At 37.4% G+C, this 16,055-nt stretch overlaps 1 protein-coding gene across 6 annotated transcripts in view; it reads left to right on the top strand.

The window, feature by feature from the left end:
* Positions 1-16,055, top strand: part of LOC123673441 (inactive dipeptidyl peptidase 10) — a 536,532-nt gene that overhangs the window by 113,690 nt on the left and 406,787 nt on the right. For 2 of the 6 annotated variants that reach the window (XM_045607933.1, XM_045607931.1), the window contains exon 1: positions 4,660-4,912. The exons of 2 other annotated variants lie outside the window; for them this stretch is intronic. In XM_045607933.1, coding sequence (XP_045463889.1) covers positions 4,817-4,912 — 96 coding nt within the window. In that variant the 5' untranslated portion in view covers positions 4,660-4,816. Of the gene's footprint in view, positions 1-1,399; positions 1,518-4,659; positions 4,913-16,055 lie in introns of those variants that run through there. 2 more of the 6 variants (XM_045607946.1, XM_045607922.1) reach the window with 2 other exon arrangements.

Genomic DNA, 16,055 nt, shown 5'->3' on the forward strand with positions numbered 1-16,055 from the left:
GGGATATATCGGTTGTCGGAAAGAAAATTTAATGTTTGTTAGTATAAAGTTTTCGGTGTTTGATGAAACGTTTTTGATTACATTCACGGACATTTTGAATATATTAGGATTACAGTTCATTAGAAGGTCAGTTTGCATTGTACAAGTCCCATTTTGTTCCATTTCAATCCTTTATACCCTGTTCCCTTACATCCTTATACAGTGCGGAGCTGTGTGGAAGCAGTGAACAGTTTATATTGGTAAGAATATTTATAACATCATTTTAATTGGTTCAAATAGGGAAAATGCAACAGGTGTTGAAAATTTTTTTTCGGGTTGTCCTGAGCTTGGTTCTGGTGTTGGTTGTGTGAAAGGATTGCTGATCTCTTCTGTATTTGTGCATTTGGTGAACTGAAAGAAGCTCGACGTTTTTTTGGGTTCTCAGATATTTCGGTTATAGGATACTCATCTTCCATTGGTTCATTTTCTTCTTCTGATTCTGGATTCATTTCGTTAGTATGAGTAGGAGTCGGAGACTCATCACTACAGGGCGTTACAGTTTCAGGTATATTTGGACATGTTCTGGCGATATGACCTTGTTCCTTGCAATTATAGCATACCAATGTGTCAGAAGCGAGAAATATTCTGTAAGTCGTTTGTTCGTGTGTAAGGAGAAATGATGATGGAATGCCTTCTCCTTCATCTTCGGGGGCTAATGAAAACCTGTCTTTTGAAACTCAATATATGAGAGAAATCATCGCCCTCTGTTCTGGCTCTCAAGAAATTTATACTGGAGACTAATTTGAGTCCGAGATCTTTTAGCTTTGCTTCAATAGTTGCGTGAGGAATAGAAGGACATGTATTCGAAATAATGATTCGCTTTGCTGGGGTTATAAATCTTCGGATATGTATGTCATAGCCACCTATGATGATACTAGATCTATTTTCTAGTAATTTGTCTACTATTTCCACTTCATCTAGGAAGATACAGACTCTCTGGTTGGAAAGGTGTGAGATGAATTTTATGCATTTTGGTCCAATTAAACTACCAATGGCTTTCATATAGTCGGAATTCCGGAGATTTTCAATTGCATTTAGTATGATTGCTTGTTTTTTTTTTTGGGAAATTCATAGTCGGTGTGGATTTTGTTGCATTAGCGTATGATGTTTTGGTTGATACGTTTGAATTGTTTGCCTGGGAGGAGGTTGGTTCGTGTATGGTTCCTCTATTCATTGTAGTTATCTTATCTGTTATATTCGAGATAAGGAATAATCATAGACATATTTTCTAGTAAGAAATATACGCCTGTTCGGTCCGATGGATCGTTCCCTCCGAGCTAGAGCTCGATGAGATGAATATTATAATTCGTATCTTTAGCAATTATCAGAATACGAATGATATTTTTAAGATGGAATTATTTCAGTGTAATTATCAGATTTTAATATTTTATCTTCGCTCACCGTAGATAAAGGACAGCTCAATATGTGTACGTATCGGAAGTAGCACGTGTGCACTCATCAACAGATTTGTACCGAATGTATGTACTTTTGTTTCTATCCCTTTTACCAATGTGGTTTGTTTTGCTGTTTTTCCTGGCTTGTTTGCCCACTTCTAGGTTTAGGCTTCACGCCGAGTACTGCTGATATCGTGGAGGCAGCGCGGTAGGTAATAAGATGCAATGACTCGATGTTCTGATCGTCCGAAAGAAATGGTAGAATCATCTTTTTTCCATTATGTGCAGAATATGTGAGAGTTTATTCGATGTCTTCAGTCTAGGAAGAATTGGTCGTTTGAAAGGATCAGTCTCTTCGAATTCTATGAAATATTTATTCATTGTAGCAGAAAATTGCAATAATACATCTTTTTGACCTTCTTCTCGGTTTTCAATAGATGCAGTTTGTATATTCCGCCGTTGCTCATATCTTGCTGGTATCAAATCTCCGCTGTTTTGTTCCTCAGAATTAATTTGTGCATTGATTAAGCCTATTTCATTCTCTTCCATTTTAGTCACTTCATAGTATATGCGCATGATCGTTTCATTTATAGAATTCGTCCATTTCATGCGTCTTCTTGGTAGACCTGCTTGGGTGATAGCTGGTTGGCGATCCTACGCAGCACCTTCAGCAGTCGGAGAATCTCGTGTTATTCTTCTCCTAGTATTTTGAGATTGTGGAGGCGTAGCATTTTGAACAACAGACGCTCGTCTCCTTAGCACGTCTGTCACCGACGTCCTTCATACTGTCATGTACAGCGCCGACTCCAGACACGTCCTGACGAACCTCAGCAGCGACTCTATATTCCTATTCCTTAAATTTATCATCATTCATGAGTTCCTCCGTGTCGTAAAGGAGACGGCCCTTGATCGTTTTTTACGATCTGCAGAACTACGGTGGGAGAATTCTTGATCTGATTTCCACACGGCCTTGTCCGTTACCCTTCCACAGGTTTCAGCTTCCCGGGTCAGGGAGCTCCTGGAATCTGGCGTAGGTCGGGGTCGATTCAATTCTCCTGATAGGTGAATCGCTAGGGATTTCCTACCGCTACCCTTTCATTATTATTATTAAACACATTTTGTTAGTTGGGTTCCAATTTGCTTGTGTAAACTTGAGAAAAAAATTAAAATCAATTACTTTAAATTCACTTCAATGTAACGTTGCAAAATGTATCAACTTTGAAATATAATAACATAATATTTGATTCACAAAATTTTTCTATTTTGAATCAGTTCAATGATCTTTCACGATTATGTTGAATTGGTTCAATATTTATTCCGATAAAAAAATTTAGTTCCGAAAGTTCCTCGTAATAGTGCTCGGAAGATCGAATTACTTTCACAAAGTGCTTAGTATTCTCGAGTCTGTGTGGAAATCGGTACTTAGTGCTAAGTGCTCGAAGTTTTTTTTTCCAATTGCTTAGTGCTTAGTGCTCGAAGCACTATTAAGGTAGGCAGGCGTCCATTAGGCTGGTCGGGCCGGGGAGAAATCCGCCTGCTCACATTTGTATGCAACTGCGTCCACTACACGGTCAGCCTGTAGAAGACGCAGTCTGTAGTAGACGCAGTTGCATACAAATGTAGGCAGGCGGATTCCTTCGCCCCGGCCCGACGGGCCTAATAGATGTCTACCTTAATTCAGTGTTCGTCACTGCTCTGAGGCTGACAACAATATGTCATTGAAAGATTCACAATAACCGGATCCACTATAATAACAACAATGATAATAGAAATATAGAGCCGCTGCTTGAGGTTCGTCAGGGCGTGACTGAAGCCGGCGCTGGACTTCCGAGACAGACTGATAAGCCTTAGCAGCTAAGGAGACGAGCGGCTCTTCTCTGTTGAATAGAATGCCACATATCAACAGCTCGGCAGTGCAATTGCAGTTCATGAGCAGAGCTCGTCACTACATTTATACACTATCATCATTGCCGTTCCAAACCCCAGATTAAGCCACGCAGGAATTAAGGCGACGGATGGAATCAGCGGCAAAAGAAGACAGAGACACAAAATCATCCCCGACCGAACAGAAATCGGCCAATCTGAGACCCGGATACTCGAGAACAACAAGACCATGGGTAATCCTTAGATCGCCAAACAAAGGATACTCCCTTAAGATGTGGTCGCTGAAGGCGCTGCGTAGGATCCTCAACGAGTAATCACCCAAGCCGGTCTACCTAGAAGACGAATGAAATAGACTATAAATGAAACGATTATGCGCATATACTTTGAAGTAACAAAAATTGACGAGGATAAATTAGAGTAACCGACTAATACCGGGTTATATTGAGAAATGAACTCGTACCTGATGAGAGACTGAAAACCATAAGAAATAAGTCCATGTGTGGCTACAGAACAGAAACTTCAGTAGCAACTAAGAGACAATTGAAAAAAAAACACGATTGTGTAGAAAACCAACACAACATCAATACACAAATGAATATTGAGTGTTCAGTAGTTATGTTCGCTCCGTAGAAAGTTCAATATTCGTTCTCCAATTGCACATTGCATACATACTTCAGAACGTATTTTGTTCTTGGGTCGATCTTGTATATGTATATTTCATTTTATCTTCCTTATTTCAACTACGTTTATACATAATACATTACAAACTGCATGTTCAAATATATATTTTTTATCATTCATTCCTAAACGGGAGCTCACTTCTTGCGAGAAACGTAGCGTACGGGAATTTCTAGAAACTCATTTTCAAAACAAATGTCATAATCACCGATATATCCTGAAAAAATGATGAACAGTTTTCAAATACCAACTGATAACAATCAATCAGCCAACCTTCGAATCAACCTTGTTTTAACCTCCAACCTTGCAAGTTCATCTAACTCACATATTTACAATGACCATTCCTTCTGTAGACGAGGGAGACAAGGAAGCCACTTTTATAGTTCATATCGAACCCTCCCAGCTCTCCTTGTTTCTATTGGCGCCCTTCTGACAGGAAAACAGTTCGGGTGTTACCCTTGCATCGAATGCATCGACGGCGCTTTGCAAGGAAACAACCACGATCCGGGCCAAAAATTTATTACGCCGTATTTATAAAGGTCTTCCTAATTAAATTATGTAGGAAGCTTGAATGTTCACATATAAAATGTGATATTCGTGCTCCTAAGTTAACGTGTAGTTTTTCAAATACCTGCTCGTCATTTCGATATTCAGCCGATAAAGCTTGGATATTTTTATAAATTGTTGTTTTAAAACCTAGGAGGTGTGAAATTTCTTTGAAATGAATTTCTAGTGAGAATTTTGAATTAACATCCCAAAAATCGTTTATGTATGCCATTCTCAAGTGATTTGTCGTCACAGAAAAAAAATTCGTGTTTGTTATGGCTGCCACCGATGGGATGAAGAAAACTTGTGAATTGAAAAAACAGAAATCGCAGAACAAAGTGACAATTAATGCCCCCTATGCCTATGTTGAGGTAATTGCACATGATTCTCCGAAAATAGGTAGATTCTTGATTATACAGGGTGTCCCGGGAAGAATGCGACGAACGAATACCATGAATTGAAGTCATCATGGAGGGCCCCCATGTAAACCATAATTTTTGTTTTGAGTTATATTTAGTTTCCGAATGTTATTTTTTAAGTTTGAGTTTATAGGTATTTGTACCTCTACTCTTATTGAAACAATAATACTAATAATAATCGCCTGAGTGCCTTCGTTTGGGATATACAGGGTGATGTTCATCTCATGAGTGAAATTTTACTGTTCGATAACTTTTTAACTGATCGACCGAATTATCTCAAATTTTGAAGTTTTGTCACCCTTTCCTTTCGCCTTCCTTCAATATTTCTGAATTCGAGTAAATCAGTTCCGGACTAGGAAAATTCCAGACTTTTCCTATTTTCGTGAATATTGGATCACCCTGTACGTGAACATTATGATTTTTTTTCGGTTTTCAGAACCACAAACAATCAATTCATTATGAAAATTCTAAATCTTCGCTTGGCACGGTCATACAGCGTGATCAATAAACATTCCCTTATAAGTGAAATTTTTTTAATTGAATAACTCTTCAAGAAATCCACCGAATAATTTCAATTTTTCAAGTTTTGTCGCCCTTCACTATCGCCTTGCTTCAATATTTCTGAATTTGAGTAAATCAGATCCGGACTAGGAAAATTTGAGACTTTTTCTATTTTCGTGAATATTCGATCACCCTGTACGTGAACATTATGATTTTTTTCCGTTTTCGGAACCACAAAGAATCAATTAATTATAAAAATTCTAAATCTCTGCTTGGCACGGTCACTTATGAGTGAAATTTTTTTTGTTCAATAACCGAATAATTTCAAGTTTTGTCGCCCTTTTCTTCCTTCAATATTTCTGAAATCGAGTAAATCAGATCCGGACTAGGAGAATTTAAGATCTTTTTTATTTTCTTGAATATTGAATCACCCTGTATGTTGATATTATGATTTTTTTTCGTTTTCGTCACCACAGAGAATTAATTTATAATAAAAATTCTGAATCTCTGCTTGGCGCCATCATTCAGGGTGATCAATAAATATTTCTTCATGAAAGAAATTTCATAGTTCAAGATATCTTGAATTAATCGGTTAAATTATTTCGAAAATTGAAGTTTTATCCCCCTTCACGAATGGCTCACCTGAATTCTCCTCAAATTATTTGAGAAAACTTTTAATCAACAAACTGGATAAAGAATAGAACATTTTTGAGCACGTTGATATGATATAATTGTTTCACAGATTTCTCTTCGTCTTCGGTTGAATCGGTTGTACTTCTTTCATGAGGAAATGTTTATTGGTCACCCTGTATGACGGTATCAAGCTGAGTTTTAGAATGTTGATTATGAATTAATTCGTTGTGGTTCCGAAACGACAAAAATTATGATATTGACGTACAGAGCGGTCCAATATTCACGAAAATAGAAAAAGTCTGAAATTTTGTTAGTCCGGATCTGATTTATTCGATTTCAGAAATATTGAAGGAAGGCGATTGTAAAGGGCGACAAAACTCAAAAAAATTAAATTATTCGGTAGATTTGTTGAACAGTTATTGAACTAAAAATATTTCACTCATAAGGGAATGTTTATTGATCAGATTATTTGATTAGATTTAGAATTTTTATAATTAATTGATTCTTTGTGGTTCCAAAAACGGAAAAATAATCATAATGTTCACGTACAGGGTGATCCAATAATCACGAAAATAGGAAAAGTCTGAAATTTTCCTAGTCCGGATCTGATTTACTGGAATTCAGAGATATTGAAGGAAGGTGATAGGAAAGGGTGACAAAACTTCAAAATTTGACATTATTCGGTCGATTAGTTAAAAAGTTATTGAACTGTAAAATTTCACTCATAAGATGAACATCACCCTGTATATCCCCAAACGAAGGCACTCAGGCGATTGAAACATCTTGATACGGGTCCTCCATGATGACCCTACTTTATGGTATTCGTTTGTCGCATTCTTCCCGGGACACCCTGTATAATGATAATTGTTACTTTATTTTTGAGATATATTTGAAGCGGATCGAGTTATATTTCTAGGTATCTTTTCCTCTTCGAGGAATATAATTTAGTGAATAATATACATAAATATGGTTTAAAACTTGTCCACTGCAGGAAAAGCTTGACTACGCGTGTAAGCACAACTTATGTAAGACGTTCGAGGAACTTCACACACATTCTTGGCAATATAAAAGTGTTTCCAATCTATGAAGTTTGCATCTTCAGATTACTCTAGCAACTGCGGTACCTTATTATAGGCATGTACAGTGCCCTATTACCGCCTAGGCCAACATAGGCCATGGCCTAGGGGCGGCACAATTTTAGGGGCGGCAAATTTTTCGGTGAATAAAAAAAAATTCTTTAACTCCTCTACGAAAATGTAGAAATAGCCATCTTCGAAAATTTCGCACATTTTTTCATTACCGATGTATAATTCTTTTGAATGGAAGATAGAAATATTGTTGCATTTTTCACACCCCTCGGTAATCTGAAAATCAAAGGAGCCGCCCTAAAACCGAACAGCAGTCGGCACTGTCGGCGGTTGAGCGCATCAAAGAGAACGTGGAAAACCTATCCTATCGTAAATTGTAATTGCTACTAATAAAACACGGATTACTGTCAGGGAAATCAGAGGACTGGCATAATATTTAAAATATGAATGCGGCACGTTTGATGAGTTGCCCTAGTAGGTATTATTTTCAATGGATGCAAGTAACTAGTTAAATTTTTTGCGTGAATTTCGGAATCGGCACTGGCAGCTCGTCAGTCCTATTTTTCCGTCCATGCAATACACTCAGAATCGAGAACTAACCACTATAGAGTTGTCGCCAGTCATTTTTAAACATTGCTAGTGCAATTTTTAGTATAAATAAATTTTGTGGGAACTTATCTTCAGATCTACTTGTTCATTCTTTTTTTCGCAATGTCAAGAAAACGTGAAAGTGGTTGTGAATATAGAAAACGAGCAAAGGAAAGATCAGAAAAAAATGAGGAACTGGTGAAGAAGATTCCCAAGATTGACACCTTTTTACAAAAAGGTGATAAAAAACAAAAAGTGGACTCGACAGAGCTGAGTGAAATTCAACAAGAATTCGATCAACCTTCAACAAGTGGTAACAACACATCAAACAAAGCTGAAAGCATTATGGAGATTCCGGAACAAGTGGAATCTTGTGAAAATCCGAAAAAAAGCTTTTCCAGAAATTAGCGGCAGTTCAGATAACTTCAGTGATGATCCAGCTCTGTGGGATGAAATAACAGAGGAGTTGAGGCAGAATTTTATCAATCGTGGAATTAAACAAAATATTGATTTATTAGATTTTGAAGCTTCAAGAAGGAATTACAATGATCGCGTTCGATATTGTTCGAAAGGATTGTTTGAAACCCGATTGAAAAATGCCGAGACTCACACTCGCGGTTTCTTGATTTACTCTGCCACCACAGGACGTCTCTACTGTCTGCCATGCCGTTTATTCAATGGAAAAGGTCCATTTGCATCTACCGGATTTAATGATTGGAAAAATCCTATTACTATTGAACAGCACGAGAATTCACAGAATCACAAAAATTGTGTCCTAATTTTACTCCAAAGGCAAAAAGCAGCTGGCCAGGTAGATGCACTTCATGTTAAAGAATACAAGCGGGAAGTACAGTACTGGAGAATGTTTGCACTTCAAATCCTACTTAGCACAGTTAGAACAACCTCCAAAAACTCTACACGAGATGAGTACCTTCATTAGAAGTGATAAAAGCTTAGTGCAAGTGTTTCTCTACATCGATATTACAATTAGAATGTTTTTATGCACTTTTGTAACGAACTGTTCAGCAGAGAGGTCGTTTTCAGCATTGAAGCGAATTTTATCCTATTTGCGATCTAGCATGTCTCAAGAGCGTTTGAATTCTCTGGCCGTTTTGTGCATTGAAACTGAATTGTTGAAAAAATTAGACTTCGAAGCTGTGTTGCAACAATTTGCGGAAAAGAAGGCAAGAAGAAAACCATTATTAGTTTGATTATGAAAGCTGTAATTTTTTACTATGAAAAATAACTCTGAAACATTAGATTGTTTTATTTCCAGATAGAAAATTGTCTTTATCAACTTCTGCGAAAATCACGTATTTAAAAAATTTGAATTTTTAAAATTCTCTTTACTCATAGGGGCGGCAAATTGTTTTTGGCCTAGAGGCGGAAAAGAGTTTAATCCGGCCCTGGGCATGTATCATGTATAATCACGTGAAGAATTTTATATGAGATATTTACCCGATTTACCCCACATCATCACATTGTATTTCAGGCGAGAGTACACTACATACGCTACAGCCAAGACAGGAGAGGGGGGGAGGAGTACCCTCAAAGAATTCCCTGCAAATAAAAATTGATAACATGAGAAAAAAAATAGAATTGATACATACTTACCTGAACAGCAATTCGCTATCCAGGAAAATGTCAAAAAATGTTTCAAGCATCGAAGTCTATTATCAAAACAAGAATAAACTTTTCAAACAGGAACTCAGCGTAGTGTACGAGTCTCTGAAACAGAGAGTAAAGGCACTGAGCAAAAAACTGCTGAAGAAGAGTTCCCAACACCTAATGAAATGCACACAACTTAGAAAGAAATTTGAAATGTCAAAGGAGGAATCAAAAAATATACCATGGAACAGATCACCATAACGCAAGAAGATAAACAACTTTAAAAAAGACGAACATCTGGTCCACACCGGGACCTGATGGTCTTCATTTTAATTTTGCATTCGGTCTTTGTAAAGTTGAATTATTTAATAATTAATCAAAGATCGTTCATATTGTGGCTCGAAGATCTTGGTTAATTATTAAATAATTCAACTTTACAAAGACCGAATGCAAAATGAAAATTAAATGAGAAGTGAAGTATGGCGCGACTCACCAATCGTGATCGGAAATGTCAGTATTTCCAGAAATATTACTATCTAATTCATCTTCAGGTGTAGACTAATTCAGGAAGGGTGAAGGAAAAATAGGATAAATAAGATGAAATTTCGTAACCTGAAAAATACTCCGATTATATATCCGAGATGGAGATGTTAATCCCGTCCTTCCTTTAGTTTGTATGAAATGCGGATGTACCCTGATGGAGCATGGGCTTTGCATTATTATTATTATTATTATCTCGTGACATGTTTATCTTTTTTTCTCCTCCATATGAGCCGATACTGGAATTCCTTTTCAAGGAATGCTCACTTTCGTACTTTGAAATTCGGAAAGTAGACATTTCAATTGTGGAAACCCAAAAAGTTTTTGGGATAAGAATATTTTCCTTATTTCTTCCAATATTGCCAGTTGTGATTTTGAATTAGCAATATAATACCAGTTTTTGGGGATCATAAGTATATAGAAGGATTACTTATCTTCTGAGGTCGTCCAACATCAAAGTGAGTTTAATCATGAGTTTCCTTAATTTTCATATAGGACGATTAATATTGTGCATTTTACCATTGTTCAAGAGCCTTTTTTATTTACCAACATTTCTTCTCGATTTTGCATTTAGAAAATAATGTAAAACAAAAGATCGCTGACAATTGAGAATTTATTTCGACCCAACAACATCGAATCGATTGAATGCTGCAAAGTTTTGGTTTACGTTAAATTTTCTTCCCTTGGTTTGGACACAGGATTCGGAAGTGGTGAAAGTTTTAATAATAGTTTCAACCCTGCTGATCATTTGATATGTAGAGATCCGAGTTATAATTGATGATACAGATCAAGAATACCTATACCAAGACAAAGTGAACATTTCTATTGAAATTAATTTTTAAATTTTGAACTCTTTCAATTCATATTCGTTCATACATTTCATCAGTTATATTTCAAAATCCTTATGTAGCTTCATCTTTATTCTTCTTAAGATTTATAAAGTAGAATTTTCTCTCCATAAATAAGTGAAATAATCTGAAAATCTAGACAACCCACAAAAATTATATTATTTTGGCCATTTATTATTATTAATTTTTGTACATAACAATTTGTGAGCTGATCTTGATCAAGTGAGGCCTATTCTTTATTTTTTTGTTTTTGGCTCTTTGAAATATTATGAACGGCTATATTTGTGAAAATTGAAGACATGATTTGTAGTGGAAATTTTACTGGGATTGTATCATAAGATTTTCATTAAATCATTTTATTCTGTAGAATTTATTTGAATATTTCTTTTTCATTATCTCTTGTCACATAATATACATATATTTTTTTGGAACATTGCGCTATTTACGTATTTAGCCGATGTGATATAGATATTTGTTTGTTTTTTCTGTTGTTAAAGAGTCATTTCAAATACGTTAGGAAACATCTTGCACCCACGCCGTCTTCACTGATAGCTGACCGGAAAAAATAAAGTGGGACTCTTCTTTGTGTTGGGAAGCGGTATTCTTTTTTTCTTTTAATATAAATTCTTTTTTTTTCAACCAAGGGTGACTCGCTACATATTTTTGGCGCCCAACGTGGGGCCCTTAAGTCCTTATAGTATTTCTGTATTTTGGAGTTTTGATAATATATTTATTATTTTTCGCTATTGTTCTACATATTTTTCTCTCATTTTCTATATATTTTTTTGATAATTATTTTCTGGTGAAAATGTCCGGGAAAATTTCGATAAACAGATTAAATCAAATCAAATCAAATCAAATTTATTTCACAAATAGTTACAAAACAAGGTCAACTGCAGTATTTGTTAGCTATAAGAGGTTTTCCAACTGGTACGGTGGGGAAAATGCGATCAAGTTTGTCCAGAGCTATGAAACTTGAGAAGGAGGGAACTTCAATCTCATATCCTCCCTATCCTTTTACTTTCGAGGAAGATAAAAACGCTATCAATGAGTCTTTACTTAAGGTGGAGCAAAGTTTGTCTGAAAGGCAATCGTTAAACCCTAAAAGCAAGCATTTTAATGTTAATCAGACTCGTTTGGGTTGTGCAATTTTTCGTTGAGATCATATCAGTCCCACAAAACCAGAGGAGAAGGCTTATGGGAGATATACCTTCGCCAAGATTCTCATTGTTTTGGATTCACTTGAGGAAAGAACGGATGTTGAGAGGCCATCATCGGTTCTTTTTCAGGGAAATATATCAGAAAGCGAAGAGGATGAGGCTTTGTCAGGCCACGAGGCTGCATCTACTCCACTTGAGTTTACATCTGGTCAGATCACTGCAGCTGGTTCAATCATTAATTCTGTTCCTGTATTTCGCTGGAGCTTAAAATTTTCAGGGGATAGAAATGATTTGTCAGTCCAGGCCTTTTTGCAGAGAGTGGAGGAACTTTGCGAGGCTAGAGGAGTTACCAAGTCAGAAGTGGTATAGGGCAGTAAAGAATTCATGTGTTGATTGGGATTCTTTTGTGGACGGTATTAGAGCTGAATTTGAGCCGTTTGAGTATGATGAGAAGCTTTTGGAGGAAATGGAAATTCGTCGCCGTACACAGGGAAAGGATGAGCCCATAGGTATATATTTGGTCACAGTGACGTCGTTGTTCGAAATATGTAGATCTCCACTTCCCGAGGAGCGTCAGCTGAAGATCATAATGCGCAATATACAACCTTTTTTTCAGGCTCAGTTAGCGTTGGTCGATGTAAAATCATATGCAGAGCTGAGAAAATTATGTCGACAATTGGAGGAACACAGAAAGTCCGTTGAGGCCTTCATGCCTCCTGTAAGACGATCTCAGGGATGTCTTGAACCGGATTTAGCCTATGCTGGTGTCGAAGAAAGCGTTGCGGAAATCCAAATCCAGCATTGTGATATGAACGAACAGTCAGTTTCGAATTTTCAAAAAATATCACCTAATTTTGGTGAAGTGGTCTGTTTCAATTGTAATTTGCCGGTCATAGGTAATAATAATAATAATAATAAGGTCTTTATTTCACAAGAAATCTCAAGGGGAAGTTCACCCGAAGGTGCTCTACCACTTAACCCTTTTTATATACAAAATGCACATTTGAACATATCTTAATCTAAAATTAAAAACAAAGAGAAAATTTGAAATAGTCAGCAGAAGCAAAATATATAAATATTAGCATTTCAAAAGAAAAACAACCTACAGAGATGACAGAGAAACTACACTGAAGCGGGATCGAGAAGATAAGTTTTGATCTTGTTCTTGAACATATTTTGATTCAATAGTTTCAAATGATCAGGAACACCATTGTACAGCTAACATATATGATAACTGAAACTTCTTTTAAAAGTAGATGTTCTGTGACGGGGGCACGACAAAATATTCCTTCGACGTATGTTGATGTTATGTACGTCTGTTCTGTATACCAATCTATTGAAGATATATGGTGGGCTTCTCTTTATAATGATATTGTGAGATGCACATAAAGAAAAAAATTCAAAGGAAATCCTCATCGGAAGCCAACCCAATTCTCCCAACTTATGAGACACATGATCATACTTCTTAATTCGATAAATGAACCTAATACAGGAATTCTGAACACGTTGGATCCGGTCCAAAGTTTCTTTGTCTAGACAAAACTATAGACAGGTGAACAATAAGTGAACTGCGACAGGACCAAAGACTCGCACAGAACCCTCTTAGTATGCACTGGAAGGCACGACCTATGTGGGTACAGCAATCTTAACGCACCATACGCCCTCCGAACCACACTCACCACGTGCTCACGAAACCTGAGAGAATCGTCTATTATCAAACCCAAGTCTCTTGCGTTATCAACGAATTGAATGCCATCATTATTTATTGTCGGTTTGTATCTGTCCTTAATAATCTGTTTGTTCTTGTTCGAACCGAATACGAGAGCAGATGATTTTTTCGCATTAAGTTTCAACGCATGTCTCGCGGCAAATTCGGCTAGTCGATTCAGATCCTCATTCATTTTTAATGCTGCATCATCCAGGTCATATATGGTGAAATCATAATAGAGTTGAAAGTCATCGGCGTACATAAGGACCCTACAATATTGAATAAACGTGATGAAGTGGCTGGTGTAAACCAAAAAAAGGAGAGGGCCGAGAATTGAACCTTGAGGAACACCTTCCAGAATATTCCTAGGCCGGCTGGTTTTACCACCCAGCTTCACACTCTGTGAACGACCCGCCAGGTATGGCTCGAAAAGGCGCAGAGCATTCCCGCGGACTCCACACGATTCCAAAATAGCTAAAAGAATATCATGTTTAACCGTGTCAAAGGCCCTGCTAAAGTCTAGCAGAAACAAAGCCACACACTTAGAGTCATCGAGTGAGCGCAGGATATCATCCGTCACACCCAGCAGTACGCCCGTGGAGCTGTATCCCGGACGAAAACCCGATTGAACTCCAGGCAAAATCAAATTTTTTTCAAGATATTCGGCAAGTTGGTCAGCCATTATTTTTTCAAACAACTTGAATAATCCTGACAAAATGCTGATGGGTCTGAGATCAGAGAGTTGCTGAGGACTACGATTTTTGGGAATAGGGGTAACCTGAACATGCTTCCAGGATGTAGGGAACTTTGAATCAAGCAAAATTGTATTGAAGATGTTCACAATAAAAGGAAGGATAAGAGGACAACATATCTTGATAAACGATAACGAAAGATTATCGAAACCAGGAGAACTATTTTTCAGATTCTGCAAGAATTTCAGAACCGTTTCCTCATTCACAAGACGAAAATTGAAAAGGTCTATAGGTTGTGCTCCACCTAAACAGAGACGTTGCTTCAGGTATAGTAATCTAGGTTATACTGTTAAAACTTGTCTCAAATGTAGTCTTTCGGGAAACAGATCGAGTCACTGAGATATGGACCGTCTCCAGCGATCGCCAATTCTATTGGTGGAATTTCTGGGTTTACTTGACTATGGTGCTTCTCGAACTATAATAAATGGCAAGAGCTGGAATGTCCTTGAGGGCTTGAGAGTTCAGATTGATTCTTCAATACATGCACTGTTGCTAACGGTCAGGTATGTTCGAGCATAAGTAGTTGCATAGTACCTCGGTAAGGTTAATGATCGTGTTGTTGTTTTGGAAGTTCTAATTATTCCAGGATTACCGAGGTCAATGCTCCTTGGAGCTGACTTCTGGAAAGTCCTGGGTATTGTTCCAGATTTGTGGAATAATGTTTGGCAGTTTGCAGCGGGGTAATCGAGAAAAATTTTGCAATTATGGGCAATGGAATGGGTAAGGTCAATTTGATGGAACATGAAATAATTGTAGAGGGGCCACCAATCAAGAAAAGGTATTATTCGGTGTCGCAAGTTCTTCAAAAGCATATCGACGATCGACTTAACGATATACTGGAACAAGGCATCGTTAAAAAAACAAGAATCCTTGGTCTTCTCCGATAATAATGGGAAGAAAAAGCATGGTGGGTATAGGTTTTGAGTAGATTACCGTAAGGTGAATGCGGTAACCCGTAAGAACAGCTATCCTCTCCCTTTTGTTGCGAATACTCTTGATAAGTTGAAAGACGCTAGATTCATAAGTTCGTTGGACATAAAATCAGCTTTCACTGCACCAAATAGGGGTTTTTTCCGGTTCTGTAGAATGCCTTTCGGCCTTCGTAATAGACCTCCTACTTGGCAGAGGGTTATGGATCATGTTTTGGGTAGTAATTTGCAACCTTTTGTGTTCTGTTACCTTGATGATGTTATAATTGTTACTCAGGACTTCGAGAAACACTTAGAAGTACTAGAAGAAGTGTTCAAGAGACTATTGAAGGCAGGACTTACAGTTTCTAGGGAAAAGTGTTGCTTCTGTAAAGTTATCTGGGCTACATTGTTAGTGCTAGCGGCTTAAAAGTTGACCCTGAGAAGGTTAAGGCATTGATCGAAATTTTAGTTCCGCGAAATGTGAAGGATGTTCGTAGCATATTGTGTACTCTTTCATGGTACCGTAGGTTCATTCCCAATTTATTTACATAGCCCTTCTATTCAATCTTCTGAAGAAGAACAGTAAGTTTGTTTGGAGTCCCGAATGTGACCGCTCATTCCGTTCTCTTGAAGAGAAACTTGTTACCGTTTCAGGTTCAGACCGATGCATCCGGTCATGGACTGGGAGCTGTACTTAGCCAACCAGACCCGAAAAGAGGAGAGCGTGTGATCACGTATATAAGCCCTTGTTTGACTCG

The sequence above is a fragment of the Harmonia axyridis genome, chromosome 1 (genome assembly GCF_914767665.1).
Source record: "Harmonia axyridis chromosome 1, icHarAxyr1.1, whole genome shotgun sequence".
Lineage (NCBI taxonomy): Eukaryota > Metazoa > Arthropoda > Insecta > Coleoptera > Coccinellidae > Harmonia > Harmonia axyridis.